This window comes from Callorhinus ursinus, unplaced genomic scaffold (assembly GCF_003265705.2).
Source record: "Callorhinus ursinus isolate GAN/ISIS: 27379988/994484 unplaced genomic scaffold, GSC_fseal_2.0 scaffold1, whole genome shotgun sequence".
Lineage (NCBI taxonomy): Eukaryota > Metazoa > Chordata > Mammalia > Carnivora > Otariidae > Callorhinus > Callorhinus ursinus.
This window is the reverse complement of record NW_027397063.1, coordinates 37,651,380-37,666,370: the sequence shown is the minus strand read 5'-3', so window position 1 is coordinate 37,666,370 and position 14,991 is coordinate 37,651,380. Positions and strand designations below refer to the sequence as shown.

At 42.9% G+C, this 14,991-nt stretch overlaps 1 protein-coding gene across 10 annotated transcripts in view; it reads right to left on the bottom strand.

Moving 5' to 3' along the window:
• ST3GAL6 (ST3 beta-galactoside alpha-2,3-sialyltransferase 6) overlaps positions 1 to 14,991 on the bottom strand; it is an 81,322-nt gene that overhangs the window by 9,440 nt on the left and 56,891 nt on the right. For all 10 annotated transcript variants that reach the window (XM_025873281.2, XM_073892497.1, XM_025873289.2 and 7 more), the window contains 3 exons: positions 14,471 to 14,574; positions 13,357 to 13,420; positions 1,762 to 1,857 (listed from right to left, as the gene is read on the bottom strand). In XM_025873281.2, coding sequence (XP_025729066.1) covers positions 1,762 to 1,857; positions 13,357 to 13,420; positions 14,471 to 14,574 — 264 coding nt within the window. The remainder of the gene's footprint in view (positions 1 to 1,761; positions 1,858 to 13,356; positions 13,421 to 14,470; positions 14,575 to 14,991) is intronic.

Sequence of the window (14,991 nt, the reverse complement as noted above, 5' to 3'; positions counted from 1 at the left end):
CAGAGGACCAACCACACTTGCACTCTGGACGCCCATCCCATCTTGCTACCACACCAGTCTCTTTGTTCATTTCCATCAGTTTACCAACATGCTCTAGAATCTCCTATCTTTATAAAAGGAACAAAACAAAAAAACAAAAAAAAAAAGCCTCCTCTGATTCCATAACTATCTCCAGCTACCATCTCATTTCTCGACTCTCCAGCAAAACTTCTCAAGAGAATTGCCTACACTGGTTGCTCACTTTCTCACCTGTCATTCTCTCCTCAAACCACTCTGGTTGGGCCACTCCCCATATCATGTCTCCAAGTCTGCTTTTGTCAAGAGTATGAGTGAGCTTCAGGCTGCCAGTCCAATGGTGAACCTTGTCCTATATCTTGCATGACCTCTCACCGGCTGGTCATGGGTGACCCCTTCTCCTCTCCTTTAAAACACTTCCTACCTCACTGGTGGATCCTCTTCCATCTCTTTTACTCTTTTCTTTCTTTTTTGCTCAACCTCCAAGTATAGAGTATCTCAAGACTCAGTCCTAAGCCTTCTTCTGTGTTTCTCCCTAGGAAATCTTGCCCAGACCGTGGTGTAAATATAGCTTACAGGCTGTTTACCATCAAGCCTTTAACCTGTTTAACCAAATGCCTACTTGACTTACCACTACAAATCTAGTAAGCACCTCAAATCTACCATGTTCCCACAGAAATCTTGATTCTCCTCTAAACGTCTTCCTACCCTAGTCTTCCCCCCAACTCAACAGTGGTACCTCCATCCAGGCAATCTCTCCGGCTGAAAACCCAGGAAGAGGTATGTGGTTCCTTTATTCCCATCTCTCCTCACACCTAACACGTCGACAAATCCCGATAACCCTACCTCTAAGACGTGTCTCAGTCTATCCACTTACATCCTTCTCTGTCAGGACAATCCTGTGCCAAGCCACCATCATCTGCCTGAACAGAGCCACCTGACTGGCCTCCTTATTTCTACTCTTGTCCCTCATACCCCACTGTCCATGCCACAGCCAAGGTATTTTAAAAACATAGCCAGGTCAGATTCCTCTCTCGCTTAAAAATCTTCAGAAGGTTCCTGTTGTACTTAAAATAAAATCCCAGCTCTAATCTCAGTTCACACAGTCCTCTACAACCGTCCCCCCTTGCCTTCCTCTTTGGCTTGCGATTGTACCACTCTCCCTGAGCCTGCTGCCCGACTCCCTCACTGGTCTTCTTGGTACTCTTCTCAAACCCAGGATCATGTCCTCCCCAGGACCTGCACTAAACATTCTTTCTGCCTGGATTGCTCTTCCCTAGTCTTCATATGGCTGGTACTATAACAGTCACGTAGGTCTGTCTTAGAGGTCTTCTCCTCAAAGTGGTCATCCATTCTAAAGTAGCTATTCAATCATTGGCTGTCACATATGTTTTAACTGTTTGTATGGCATTTATTATTGTATTTCCTTATTTATGTAATTACTGTTTTCTTCCCCTCATTACAATGTAAGCTCCATGGGGAGCAAAAACATTATTCTTATTCACTGCTATATGCCCTGGAGCTGGAACTGTGCCTGGCATATTAAGGAGACTTCACAAATATTTGCTAAGTGAATGACCTGGAAATTTAGGCCTACTCTAGTCAACGACGACTGAGAGACTGGTTGTGTTAATGTACTTAAATATATCTAAGCAACTCATCTTCCTTTTAAACGCAGTCATACTAAAATAGAAAATCGTATTCCTTTGAAACAACTCCAGGTTAGCAAATAGGAAATATATTTACCTTATTATTACATCATAGGAGTCAATTTTTTCTCCTAATGTCTTATTCTTCAAAACTCCTCCATTACCAACCACCACGCACTTTTTACATGGCACACTGTTGGGCAAACAGACAAGTGAGAGGTTGAGACATCTTTCATGTAACTGGGTGATTCCAAGAATTTGTTCATCCTTTCCAGAACCCAGGGCCAAATTTCACTTGTTGCACAAGTAGAAGAGGAACCAACTGTGACTTACAGGTCTAGGGATATATTAGAAAGATACAGGATTCAAGAAATAGCATTCCATAGGAAGTATATGATTGTTAGCAACTAACAGGTGCTTGTGAGTCCATACACATTCCCTCATTTGATTCTCATAACCATCTGCTGAGATGGGTAAGCCCGATATTTCCATTTTACAAATGAAGAAGGCATTCAGAGAAGTGCTGGTTAACATTTCGAAGTCGTACTCCCAAGAGGCAGAATCAGGATTCGCATCCAGACTCTTGAAGGACAAAAACACCACTTGGCCCACGATTCTGCATGTTAATATTGATACAAGTGTGTTTACATGACATAGCTATACATTTTTTCCCCAGCGTTTCTCACTCCCTGAGAATCCTGATTCTAGCTCTGGGTCACTGCTGCATCTTACTGATGTGGAGACAGTTTGGAATCTGGTGGGGAAGGTGTATCTTTCCTGGACCTGCCCACGAGCACTTCAATTCCCCCAACATGTTCTGTTTCTTGGAGCTTAACCAATATAAACTAAAAGTTCATGCTGTGTTCCTAGCAGAGAGCTTTCAAGTAGATGATGAAGTGGGACTTCCTGTTGCTGGCTGGGATCAGCCTAGAACCACGCACTGTGTACCATCAGCTCTCAGCAAACCCAACCTGGCCCATCTATCTCCAGGCTCTGACCGCCTCCCGGCCAGGCCTTGAAAAATGACGATACAGATCACATCCTTCTCCTTTAGAGGACAAGACTACAGAGGGGAAAGCCTGGTGAGACTGTCCTTCCAAGGCCTTCATGACATGAAAGTATAAAGAAAAAAACCTGTTTCTCTAAAAACCGTGAATAAAGCAGACCGGATGAACTCTAGACCTTAAGGCTCTTAGGAAATTAATGAGTAGCAAAACTGCACAAATACTACAGAACATGTAAACTTAGAGGGGCGCCTGCTTGGCCCAATTGGAACAACATGTGGCTCTTGACGTCGGGCCATGAGTTCAAGCCCCACACTGGGTGTAGAGATTACTTAAATAAACAAATAATTGTAAGGAATGCAAGAATACAGGAATAACTAAAAAGAGCCAAGCACTGGCCCTGTCAGGTTAAGAAGAGACAATATATACATTGTATGCATAGACACATCAATTGACCTTTCCTCATTAGAATTTGTTTAGTTCACCTATTTGGTAAGCTTTTAATACTGGAAAACACTTTTTTACACATTTTAATTTGGGGCTTTTAGCTCCCCACTTAACGAGTCATATCAAAATCAGTGTCTACTTTGTTACAAAAACGAGAAGATCCAGAATGTCACAGGTGTCAGAGACTGGGTTGGGGGGACACTGTCCAGGCACTCCTTGATGATGTACCCCCCAAAACTCCTATCATGGACAGATCACAATATGCTCTAAATTCCAGGAAGGAAACTCTCAGTGGTGCTCTGCTCTTTGACCTCTGTGACCAGGTGGCACGGAGAAGATGGGAACAGTGGCAAACACATTCCAAACCCTTCCCTCTCTGGGTATGTTGTCACCAGACCCATCTTATGAATACTATCTAACAAGGGCCCTTCTCATCCGCATAGCTTGTTTGACTCTTCCTTCCAGAACCCTGGGGCCAGTTTAATGCAAATCAGAGGCTCAACCTCTTGAAGCTGGCTCCCACCTCCCCGCTGAGCAAGGCTGTGGGCACCGGGGAGGGGTGGCTGGGAATGGAGGATCAGAGTAACAGCTCTGTTCCTACGGAACCTGCATGGAGCTGGAGGAGAAATAACCATCATCATGGCACCAGATTAACCTCCTCCCCTATGACTGGAGGCCACTTCCTATTCCCAGGGGCCCCCGGGGCTACAGCATCTGTTCTGGCCTGGGATATCCAGCCTGACACCATGCTGCCTGACCAACATCATCAAACATACCAGGCTAGATAGGAACTCACAGCACCACTGTGTCTCCAGAGTTTCTAACCTGGAGCCCCAAAAAAGGACCCCATACCCACAAGCCTCATTTCTGAAGATGACCCAGAAAGAGGTAGCTCAGCTCACCCCCAGACACAACCAGTTCCATAATCCCTGTTCAGCAATAAACCCATAGGCTGAAACTTCATGCTTGCAGAAACTTCTCCTCAGTGTTATTTTTATCAGACTGGATTACAGCTGGTCATCAAGCCCCAGATCACATGTGGCCGAAAGAGTATTGTGATAAGAGAAGCGATCATCTGTCATACGAATAGGTCACACTCCTTGTCCCCACTCAGGCTCAAGGTCCTGGACCTCCCTCTCACAGATCCTACCAAGCCTTCCGGTCAAGGGAAAAGGGAGCTGAGGTTTAGAGGCAGATCTTTACTACAAGAGCCCTGAGGATCAGCCACAGAGAGAAGGTCGTTCCTTGTATGTACGCTCTACAGCCTCTTCCTGTTCATCGTCCCAGGAGGTTCAAGGACTTGGGAAAAATGGAAAGAAATCTCAGAGATACTGCCTCACTCAAGGGGACTCCAATTCTAAAGACACTTTACAGCTGAAGGGTCACCACATTTTTAGAAATTTCACTATTTTCTTCTCTGTGAGCTTTGTAGGGGGCAGCTGGAGGGAAGGCCCTTTGTCATAGAAAAAGTTCACCAATACCCCTGAAGAGAAATCTGGTCAGTGAATTTCACTTCTCCTTCTGGTAAGGGATATTGCAAAGACCCACACATTTTTCTGAGGATCATATATAATACTAGAAACTCTTCTAGGGGCATTGCTAGGACTACTCTTTGGCAATAGTATCTCATCTACTGCTAGTACTCACAATGCCCCCATGAGTCTGGGAAACACGCAATGCTACAGCTTTGCAGTCTGAACCACACATCTCACAATGCTCTCCCCAGCAGGGACCCCCACATATTACCAAAAATCTGAGTCATTATCTCCTTGGCTTCGTCCGCCTTGTCTGGGCTCCTGGCTTCCCTTGCACCCTGTGTGAAACAGTAACTTCCAGTGTCCTTTGGGTAACTGTATAACTTCACCATATTTAATTAATGCCACTTTCATGCCCGAATAGTTACAGACAACTGTGATCTTTAGACGGCAAGAATAGTCTCATTTATATTACTATACTCTCCAATCTAAAACTTCCTGATTCACAGGCTGTACACCAGAAATCAGTTTGATTGTTACATTAAGGGTGGTGATTGTTTTCTCTCCTGTTGTGTCTGGGAAAGGAGGTATCTGTTCTTCCTTCCCCCACCCCAGAAACAGGTAGGGAAATGCAAATGCCCCAAACTGCTCACCCAGAAAACAAAATCATTACGGAGTGCCTGAACCTGTTAATGGAAAATCTGGAAAAGTGCTGAAACAATCATGGTGAGAGATTACATTTCCCCCACGTAAAAGGCCTGGCTTCTCATCAAGCCAGGCAAACCCAGAAGACTGACTACCTTATGCAGAGGTAAACATCAACACCATCAATGCGGAGAAAGTAAACACGAATCGCCCATTTCAAAGGACCTGTGACCTGTCTTCTGAATGCTTTCTGACATTCATTTTTCCCTTCAGCAGTATCACACACATTAAAATATATCACTCCAGCTTCAGTGTAACAATCCATGCAGACCCCACTAGCCCCTTTCCCAACACGCATTACCCTGCGTGCCTGCTCGCAGAGCCCTGCTTTCATAAGCCTAATAGTTGGTCTGGAGGTGGCCCCATGACCCCACCTTGGGCAGAAAGATATCAGAGAAGTCTATTAGATGCTCCAGAAAAGAGTTCACCCCCAGCAAGAACATGGTTCGAAAGTTCTCCTCCTGGCCGAAAATAGCAGGATGCCCGGGCTAGTGATGCAGACACTGAGATCCTTTTAGAGCCTGGGCTCTTTTTCATAAACAACTACTAAAGTCTAAATCTTTTTATTTTTAGGTTGTCTAAGGCCATGCTCCCACCCTGGCTGGTTGCCAGTCTGACCCAGCTCTGCTGATATAATGGATCCTGCCTGGGTGAACGAGGCAGTTGTCACAAATCCCTGTCCATTTAGCAGGCAGTGGACTTAGCACAGGGTTTTCAATTAGGTAAGATATTTATGTATGGTTACTCTATAACCATCGACGCAGGACTCAAGCATTCGTCACAGAATCTGGCAGGCTTTCAGAAGGCAATGGTGGCAGTTGGGGGTGGAGAGCTGGTTCATGCATTTGAGTGGGAGCTGAGAGTTTGTGATTCAGGGATTCAGTTGCTCTGGTCAAGGGAGAACATGTTCCCACTAAGGAGATGGCAGCATTCTGGGGACCTGGGTGCAGACCGGTACTCAGGAGCTACATGGACACCCAGAAAGGGCCTTGTAACATGCACATTTTAAGTATTGCTTTTCTGTGATGTGATTTCCTTAAATATCCTCAGTCGTTAGTGAAGTGTGTCAAACATGGCCACCTCACGTGAGCTGTGCTTTGGAGAATAAAGAGAGAAATCCGAGTCCTAAGAAATCCACAGCAGCAACACACAGAAAAGAAGACAAGAGAACCGGAGTTGCCACTCCGAACCATTGGTTTTAGGCACGGCTTCACGGTGCCTTCCAAACAAAGTGCCACAGAGGATAAAAAGGAACCTAGAGGTCACCTCAAACATCCCACCTCTTTTTTTTTTTAAAGCATTTTATTTTGGGGGGTGCCTGGGTGGCTCAGTCAGTTAAGTGTCCGACTCTTGATTTCAGCTCGGGTCATGATCTCAGGGTTTTGAGATCGAGCCCCACATCAGGCACACATGCTGGGCTTGGAAGCTGCTAAAGATTCTCTCTCTCCCTCTCCCTCTCTCCCCCCACCTCTCTCTAGTAAAAAAAAAATTAAAGGAAGCATTTTTTTTAATTGCAATATAATTCACAAGTCTTAAAATTCACCCTTTTAAATAAAATCTGTAGGCTTTCGCATACTCACAAAGCTGTGCAGCAATCCCCACTACATAATTCTGACCCCACAGCCACTAGCACTCTCTCTCCTTTTCCCTCCCCCACCCCTGCAACCACAAATCTACCTTCTGTCTCTATAGCTCTATCGATTCTGGCCCTTTCATACAGAAGGCATCATGCAATAGTCGTACACAGTAAGGCGTGCTCTCGTATATAACAATATTTTTCTGTGGGATTTCACGACTGGCTTCTTTTGTTGAGCATAGCGTTTTCAAGGTTCATCCACACTGTGGCATGAATCAGTACCCCATTCCTTTTTATGATTGAATAATATTCCTTTGTATGCATACACATTTATTTTATCCATTCAGCAGCTGGACATTTGGGTTGTTTCCACTTTGGGGCTATTTGGAATAATGCTCCTAGGGACATTCACATAGAAGAAGTTCGGTGGTCATAGGTTTCAGTGTTGGCTTTCTACTTCAAAATAATTCTAGAGTCACACAAAGCTGCAAAACCAGTACTAAGAAGTCCTGGGTACTCTTTACCCTGTTCCCCTCGACCAGGCTTACACTGACTTAACAACTGTGCACTGGTTACACCGACTTAACGTTAACAATTAAAACCACCCTCGGCCTCCTGCGCATATGGAGGTCCTTCGGTTCCTCTCCTTCCCGTGACACTAAGGTTCAGAAGCCTGGGAATTTGCCCAAGAACACAAAGCAGTTAGTGCCTTTTTTCTCAAGGGCTGACCCATCTATTTAAATGTTACCTGACTACTTCCTTACCCCTCTCTCCACCTCCCCCCCCACCCCCAAAACCCTCTCAGGCTCTCCTTCCCTGGCTGGTTTACCATCACTCCTCTGCTGCCAAAGTCCTGGCCTGAGAGCCCAGCTGAGTATTTCCATAAAAGGAGGAACATGAAAAAAAAACAAACATGGAAAGGGTTGCTCTAATTGCTTTAAAAAAAAAATTATTTGTCTTTTTGAAACTAGCTAGAAGTGGTGGTTGCCTAACTTTGTGAATGTACTAAATGCCATTGAATTGTTCACTTTAAAATGGTTCGTTTTTATGTAAATTTCACCCTCAATTGAAAAAAGTGATTTGTCAACATTTGAGATTGTTTCTCTTTGCCACACTTGGGATCTGCTGGCTCAGAGCCAGAATCAGAGGCACTTTTACTATTCTTGATCTTCGGGTGAGAGACAGCAAAGAAAAATGTGTTTTCCTATACTATCTATTCAGAGAAGATTCTACAGAGATCATGTATCTTTAAGAGAAAAAAACCCTATTTAATATATATGTGTTTTCAATGAACTTACACATGTATCCTGGAGATGTTTTGGTTTAACCCTGCTAGAGTATTAAATTTCATCTGGCTAAAAATGGTTTGAGGTTAAGGATAAAGGCATAAGCTATATTAAACAATGCACGAGATGCCCTGGAAATCCTAAAGAATATATCCAAAAGAATTCACAGTTCCAGAATTCTCTTGCCCTTATCTTCAGATGATGCTCAGTTCAAGACATTCGGTTGTGGGGTCTTGTCTTCTCTTTGCTTGTTCAAATGTGGAAGGAGGTACTGAGAACAGAAGTCTACAGACCTCCATATCACCTTCCATATAACTTCTCCGGACGTTGGTTCTCTCACCTTTCAAATGAGGGAATTGGACTAGATCTCCACCCTTCCCGCCTCTGACCATCTCTCAGATTCACCACTTTGCTTTAGAGTCTGGCTCTCAGGCCACACAACACAGCAAGGGGAGGTAAGCTTAGGTAATCAGGACTCTTTACAAAACAGCACAGTGCCCCAGTGTTTACCCCACTCCCACCGGCTGGGCCATTGCTGGGGAGTGAAACTCAAACAATACAAAGGAAAAAGTCCAAGATTTACACTAAAAATAAAAAGAGAAATAAAAAAAAATAGAGTAATACACATGTCCCATTGCATGGTATCCTCTTTTCACAGAGAACAGAGAATCTCTGTCACAAAATTAGGGGGAAACGCAATTTTCTATAACGCAAATATTTTTCTAACAGATATGAGTATACAAAGGGAGGCAAATTATTATAATTACTAGGTGACCAAAAACTTAGAAAAAGAACAGGTGAGTCTGTTGTTTTGTTTGTTTTGTGTTTTGGTGGCGAGGGGGGAGTGGTTAGCGAGGGGAAGAGGCAGAGCAGAGAACAAGCCAGGAATGGTTTAGCTCAAGGGGTCTTTCACACAAGCGTCATGGCTAAACACACACACTCCTATTCCCTTCCTTGTTTATTTCTCACACAACTACTTCATGGTATTAGCTTTAGGAAAAGGCTCCCTCTGCCTCAGAGTTACTTTTTTTTTTAATAATTTTTTATTGTTATGTTAATCACCATACATTACATCATTAGTTTTTGATGTAGGGTTCCATGATTCATTGTTTGTGCATAACACCCAGTGCTCCACGCAGAATGTGCCCTCTTTAATACCCATCACCAGGCTAACCCATCCCCCCACCCCCCTCCCCTCTAGAACCCTCAGTTTGTTTTTCAGAGTCCATCGTCTCTCATGGTTCGTCTCCCCCTCCAACTTACTCCCCTTCGTTCTTCCCCTCCTGCTATCTTCTTTTTTTTTTCTTAACATATATTGCATTATTTGTTTCAGAAGTACAGATCTGTGATTCAACAGTCTTGTACAATTCACAGCGCTCACCATAGCACATACCGTCCCCAATGTCTATCACCCAGCCACCCAATCCCTCCCACCCCCCACCACTCCAGCAACCCTCAGTTTGTTTCCTGAGATTAAGAATTCCTCATATCAGTGTGCCTCAGAGTTACTTTACTAACATTACCCACCAATATGGCATATATAACAAGTCCTTCATAAGAAATGTCTCTTCATGGGGTGCCTGGGTGGCTCGGTCAGTTAAGCAGCTGACTCTTGATTTCAGCTCAGGTCATGATGTTAGGGTCATGGAATCAAGCCCCACGTTGGGCTCCACACTCAGCGTGGAGTCTGCTTGAGATTCTTTTTCTCCCTCTCCCTCTGCCCCTCCCCCCACTTGCACATGCTCTCTCTAAAATAAATAAAATCTTAAAAAAAGTCGCTTCATAAAAAAATAAAATTTAAAAATTAAAAAAAAAGAAATGCCCCTTCTAAATGATCTACAACACAATATGTTTCAACAGCTTTCACGGTGATCAATTCTCCAAGAGACAAACCATGGTTGACTTCCTCAAGCACTCAGCTAAGTTGGTAAAGTTATATAACTGACTTCAGAATCCTAAATATTTACCAGGCACAGAGACCAGCTGCCCCTCAATAAGGTCCCTTAAAATAGGACTTTTTTAATGTGGGCACACAGCCACTTTTAATAAAGACTACTTTTTTTTTTTTTTTTTTTAAGGCTACATTTCTAGCCCACCTTCCAGCTAGATGTGGCCTTGTGATTATATCCCTAGCCAATGGGATACAGTCAGTGGTTGCTAGCAAATATTAACCACCAGTTCTCTCTGGGAGAAAAAGAGGTGATAGGAGAAGCCCTGGTTTGCAGTGTTGCCAATTTCCATGGCATAAAATACTCCCAAAATGGCTAATTTCAAGTTTCTACCTTGATGGCACTGAACATGGAACTGGAAAGAACTATAGCTCTCAAGTTGGTGCCAACTGGCTCCAGCACATCCCTGGGTGTAATAGAGTATTATATGTGATTTCTGGGCAACGTCCTTAAAGCAGGAGGAAAGTCTTAATGGATACGAGCATGGCCTTCCCTTTGCTCCTCCTTACTGGCCAGAATACAGCCGAGATTGGTGGAAGTCCAACCATCACACTGGATATTAAGGAAGAAGATATGTATATAGAAATGGCAGACTCACAACAGAACAGCCCAGGTCCCTGCTGATCAGTGCTAGCAGACTGGCCCTGAATGTTACCCTGCAGACTGCATTTATGTGACACCCGTGAGAAAGAGGAAGCTTTCTATCTTGTAAATGCATCTGATAGTTAGAGTTTTCCCATTCATAGTGGAATCTGTCCCAACAGAGGGCAACACACAAGCTAAGGAATGTAACTGAACAAAACTAGGACTTGCATCTGGTAGAACTGTAAAGGATTTGGATTTGAAACAGTGACAAAATGTCTGGACCTTTCTGGAAGGGACCAAGAGGGTAGAGAGAGAATAAAATCAGTGGAGAGAGCAGTCCACAGGGGAAGGGACTAGAAAGGCCGAGCTACCCCCTCTCCTGCTCAGCTCCCTGCCTCCCCCAACCTACAGACCCACGACAAAGAGTGAGCAGCCAGGGCCCACGAAGCTTCCTCCTGAGGTCAGCTCCCGAGACCACAGCTGGGGCGGTCCATCCCCTCTGCCCTAGAAAGAGACTGTTCTCAGACCTGTTTCTTCTAGAGCATTTTTCCCAGGTGGAGAGGAGAAATGGGAGATGTTTAAGGTCACGTAGGGGACAAAGTGAGTTGACTCAGAGGCAACAATAAGGTAGTTTAGCATATTCTGACCTTCTGGAGTTTATTTAAAATACACTTTTCAGGCACAGACTGGTCTGTTACTGTCTTTGTGTTGTACAGTGGCTTCCAGACAAATGTAGAATGACTTACTTAAAATATAGGTATAATTTATTATTACATGTGAACCCAACCCAAAAGTTAATATGCAAATGGAATGTAATAGTGTCATAAATATATTCTTATCTACTTTCGAAATACTCTTTCTCAAGTCCCTAGGAAACAGGTTTTGCACCATCAAACCAGCAATTCAGCAATGCTGAGTATCAGCGCATCCCTGTGCGTACTCTGTGGGGATCCTACAAGGACATTTTCCATTCACTCTGTACCTGAAAAGTCTCTGACTGTATATTTTATTCTACTTCAGTCTCTTGACAACTTCAGACTCAAGGACTCCTGTGTAATCAGCAAGATCTTTAATCCCTCCTCACCACCCACACCAACCTCCCCTCTAATACGGGTGATGCTCAGAGTCTGACACGGGTTGAGGGTGGGAGTGGGGGGCATGCTCAGTGACAAAGGAAGAAAGGGTGGGGAGCAGCAAGACCAAGTCAGCAGGAACAGAGGGAAGAGCCTGGCTGAGGCACACACAGATGATGAACACCTGGGGCAGAAGGCTTCTAAAAGCAACTCTATACAGTACAATCTAGTTCTAAGATAAAAACCAGGAAAGAATGAAACTTCCAGTCACACCCCCTCCCCCCACCAAGAATCCTAACAGTAGCTCCCATTTACAGGGACAAGGATCTTGTAGATAATTACTCTTAAGTCAAATATCCAGGCACTGGACGGAACTCTCTAGGTTCACATCCTGGCTCTAGCATTTGCTGACTGTAGCAAACTACATATGTGTGCCTAGTTCCAGTTCCTCCATTAAAAAAAAAAAAAAAAAAAGGATTATTGGGGATATTTTGCAGGGTGGTGGTAAAAATTAGAAAGCATGATATAATGCTCATATGCCAAAGGTCTGCACAAAACAATATTCTACCCATTAGAGCTATAAAACTTTAGGTTAAAAAATATATGCGGTTACTGTTGATATGCAATCAAAAATTGAAATTAAGTTGATGGCATAGTTTTAAATTATAACAAGTAAATACAAGCTGAAATGAGCAACACTTATTAAATAATCCACCCTCTGATAATCTTGGCTCCCAGAGGAAAAGGAGATAAATTCAGATAAAATCTAGCACTGTTCTGCCAGCTCTGTTCTGCAAATTCTATCTCCATTTTCACACCTCCGTCTACTACCCTCACTTATGTTTCCGCTTAATAGCACCCCTATTCTCTTGAGCAAGAGGGAAAATTCTGTCATTTTCCTTTTTAATGGAAGCCTCACATCTGCAGACTACCTGTACCATCCCACTGGACCACTGGCCAAATCCTAAAATGTAGCTTAAACATTTGTGAAGAAAGTCTACCTCTGTAAAAGTAAGTATACCTGCTAAGAAGTCTATCTTTAGCAATTTCATGGCTACGGGGCTAATTTGATGCCAGAATATCCTACAAACTAAATGACCTTTTGTAGTCAGAAAACGTATTATCTAAACAAGCTGTTTGCTTCCCTCCAGTATAATTCTGAGTAAGAGGAAGAGAGCTCCTTCTGAAATCCAATATTCAAGTGAAACAGAAAGGATCCTCGTGTTAAAAAGGCACATGGGAGGTACAGGAAACAGCCCATGGAGGGGGCTGTGAGCTGATTAACAGAAGCTATGAATTAATTCTTCAGTACCAACAACTTAGAAAAGAGGAATGTGGATTACAGTGTCTTGACCCGGAACTAGCATTGCTCATCATAAGGCTCTCTGCAGACTTTTGAGGCAACCAGTTATGCAGCTTCTGAATTAATTTTGTAGTTTATTTGAAGTTTCATAGAAATAACTACTAGAGGTTTTAGTTATACACAAATACTAAGGAATTTTCTTGAATGAAGACATTTTAAATTGGGGTGCACATTTTGAACCCCATTAGCTCAAACTCAAAGTCAAACAAAAGCAAGGAAATAAACTCACTTGTCAAACTCGTCAAAGAAATCACAACTCTGCAGTTTTGAAAGAGCAAGTCGAAAATATTCCGCTAGAAAACAAATGGAATATTATAAATAAAAGGAATCATGGCTTCTTAGGTACATAGTAAGCCATCTGCCCCCTTCCCTCCCCCAAACCCATTTCAAACTGGTACAGCTCCATGGATTTATTCCGTGGTGAAAATTAATGATACAACTGCAACTAGCCAGCACCACTCAATAGGCACACTCAAAAATGCTCCAAGGGCACTTTACAAAAACTCAAGAAAAAAAAAAAAAAGATGCTTAATCTGAAAACAATCATAAAAAAGTAACCCCTAAAATATCAACATCAGATGACATTAGTAGAGAATATAGCCCTTCAAACTGACATTAGTCTAAAAACCAATTTTCAGTAAATTTAGATGTATTATCAAATTCTTTGCAATATGTTTTTAAAACATATACACACACATTTATACAATCCACAAGCACAAAACAGGATCAGTTGAATATGCAAAATCTAACTCAGAAAACTGTAAGCTTATCTCCTCCTGGGCTTTCAGGGTCTCTCCCAAAACTACAACGTAAAGCTACATAAAGCCAATTCATGTGTCAATAAGCAAAGAGAAGACTAGTCTGTCATTAGTAGATAGAGTGATTCCCTCTCAATTTGGCAACAGTGAAATACCTGCTGGTTAAAAGGCTGATCAAGGAGCTAGGTCTTAAATTGATGAAATAAAATAAAACTCAGAGGTAAACAGGCGAAAAGGGGAGCTGGGGAGGATGTTAATCCAACCCACAGGGTATCCTGCTAATTCTACATTGCACTAAACTAAGGCATCAGAACACATGAATAATACCATGGCTAAATCAAAGTAAAAAAGCAGTTTCTCAATAAAAACAACAAATCTACCATTTTATTCTTAAATTCTACACTGCCTCAAAAAGGAGTAGGGATTTCTATATTGAAATTTAATTTCCTTCATCCCGTCTCCAAATCATTTCCTTTAGGAATCATGACACATAAACATTAAAAGGCCCTAAAATTATATAAACATGTGGTTCACATCAAACACCATTCACATTAATAGGGTTAGGTAAAGAATAATATTACTGACCTGATGTTCTTATCCCATAGGGCAAATCAAACTTATCGCTACCATACAAGGAAGCAATCTTTTTAAAATCAGCTGCACACAGAAAAGGGTGAAACTGATGAAACCTGAGGGAAAAGGAAAAAGAGTGATTTCCCCAAATGCCTACCATATCTGCAGCCTTCTAAAATCACAGTTGAAATTAACTGCTGTGATATACTGACTATACGAAAACGTGTAATTGTTTTTCTAATTCTTTAAAAATCACATGAAACGGTATTTAAGTATTATATAGAACGGAATATGCAATGCAACTACACAACCAGAACGTAAGTACTTTCCAGGTTGTGGAACCAAAATTACGTCACAGCTTCAGGGGCTAACGAGGGGGGATCAAAATTTAAAAACAAACCAACACGGGGCGCCTGGGTGGCTCAGTTGGTTCAGCGACTGCCTTCGGCTCAGGTCATGATCCTGGAGTCCTGGGATCGAGTCCCACATTGGGCTCCCTGCTCAGCGGGGAGTCTGCTTCTCCCTCTGACCCC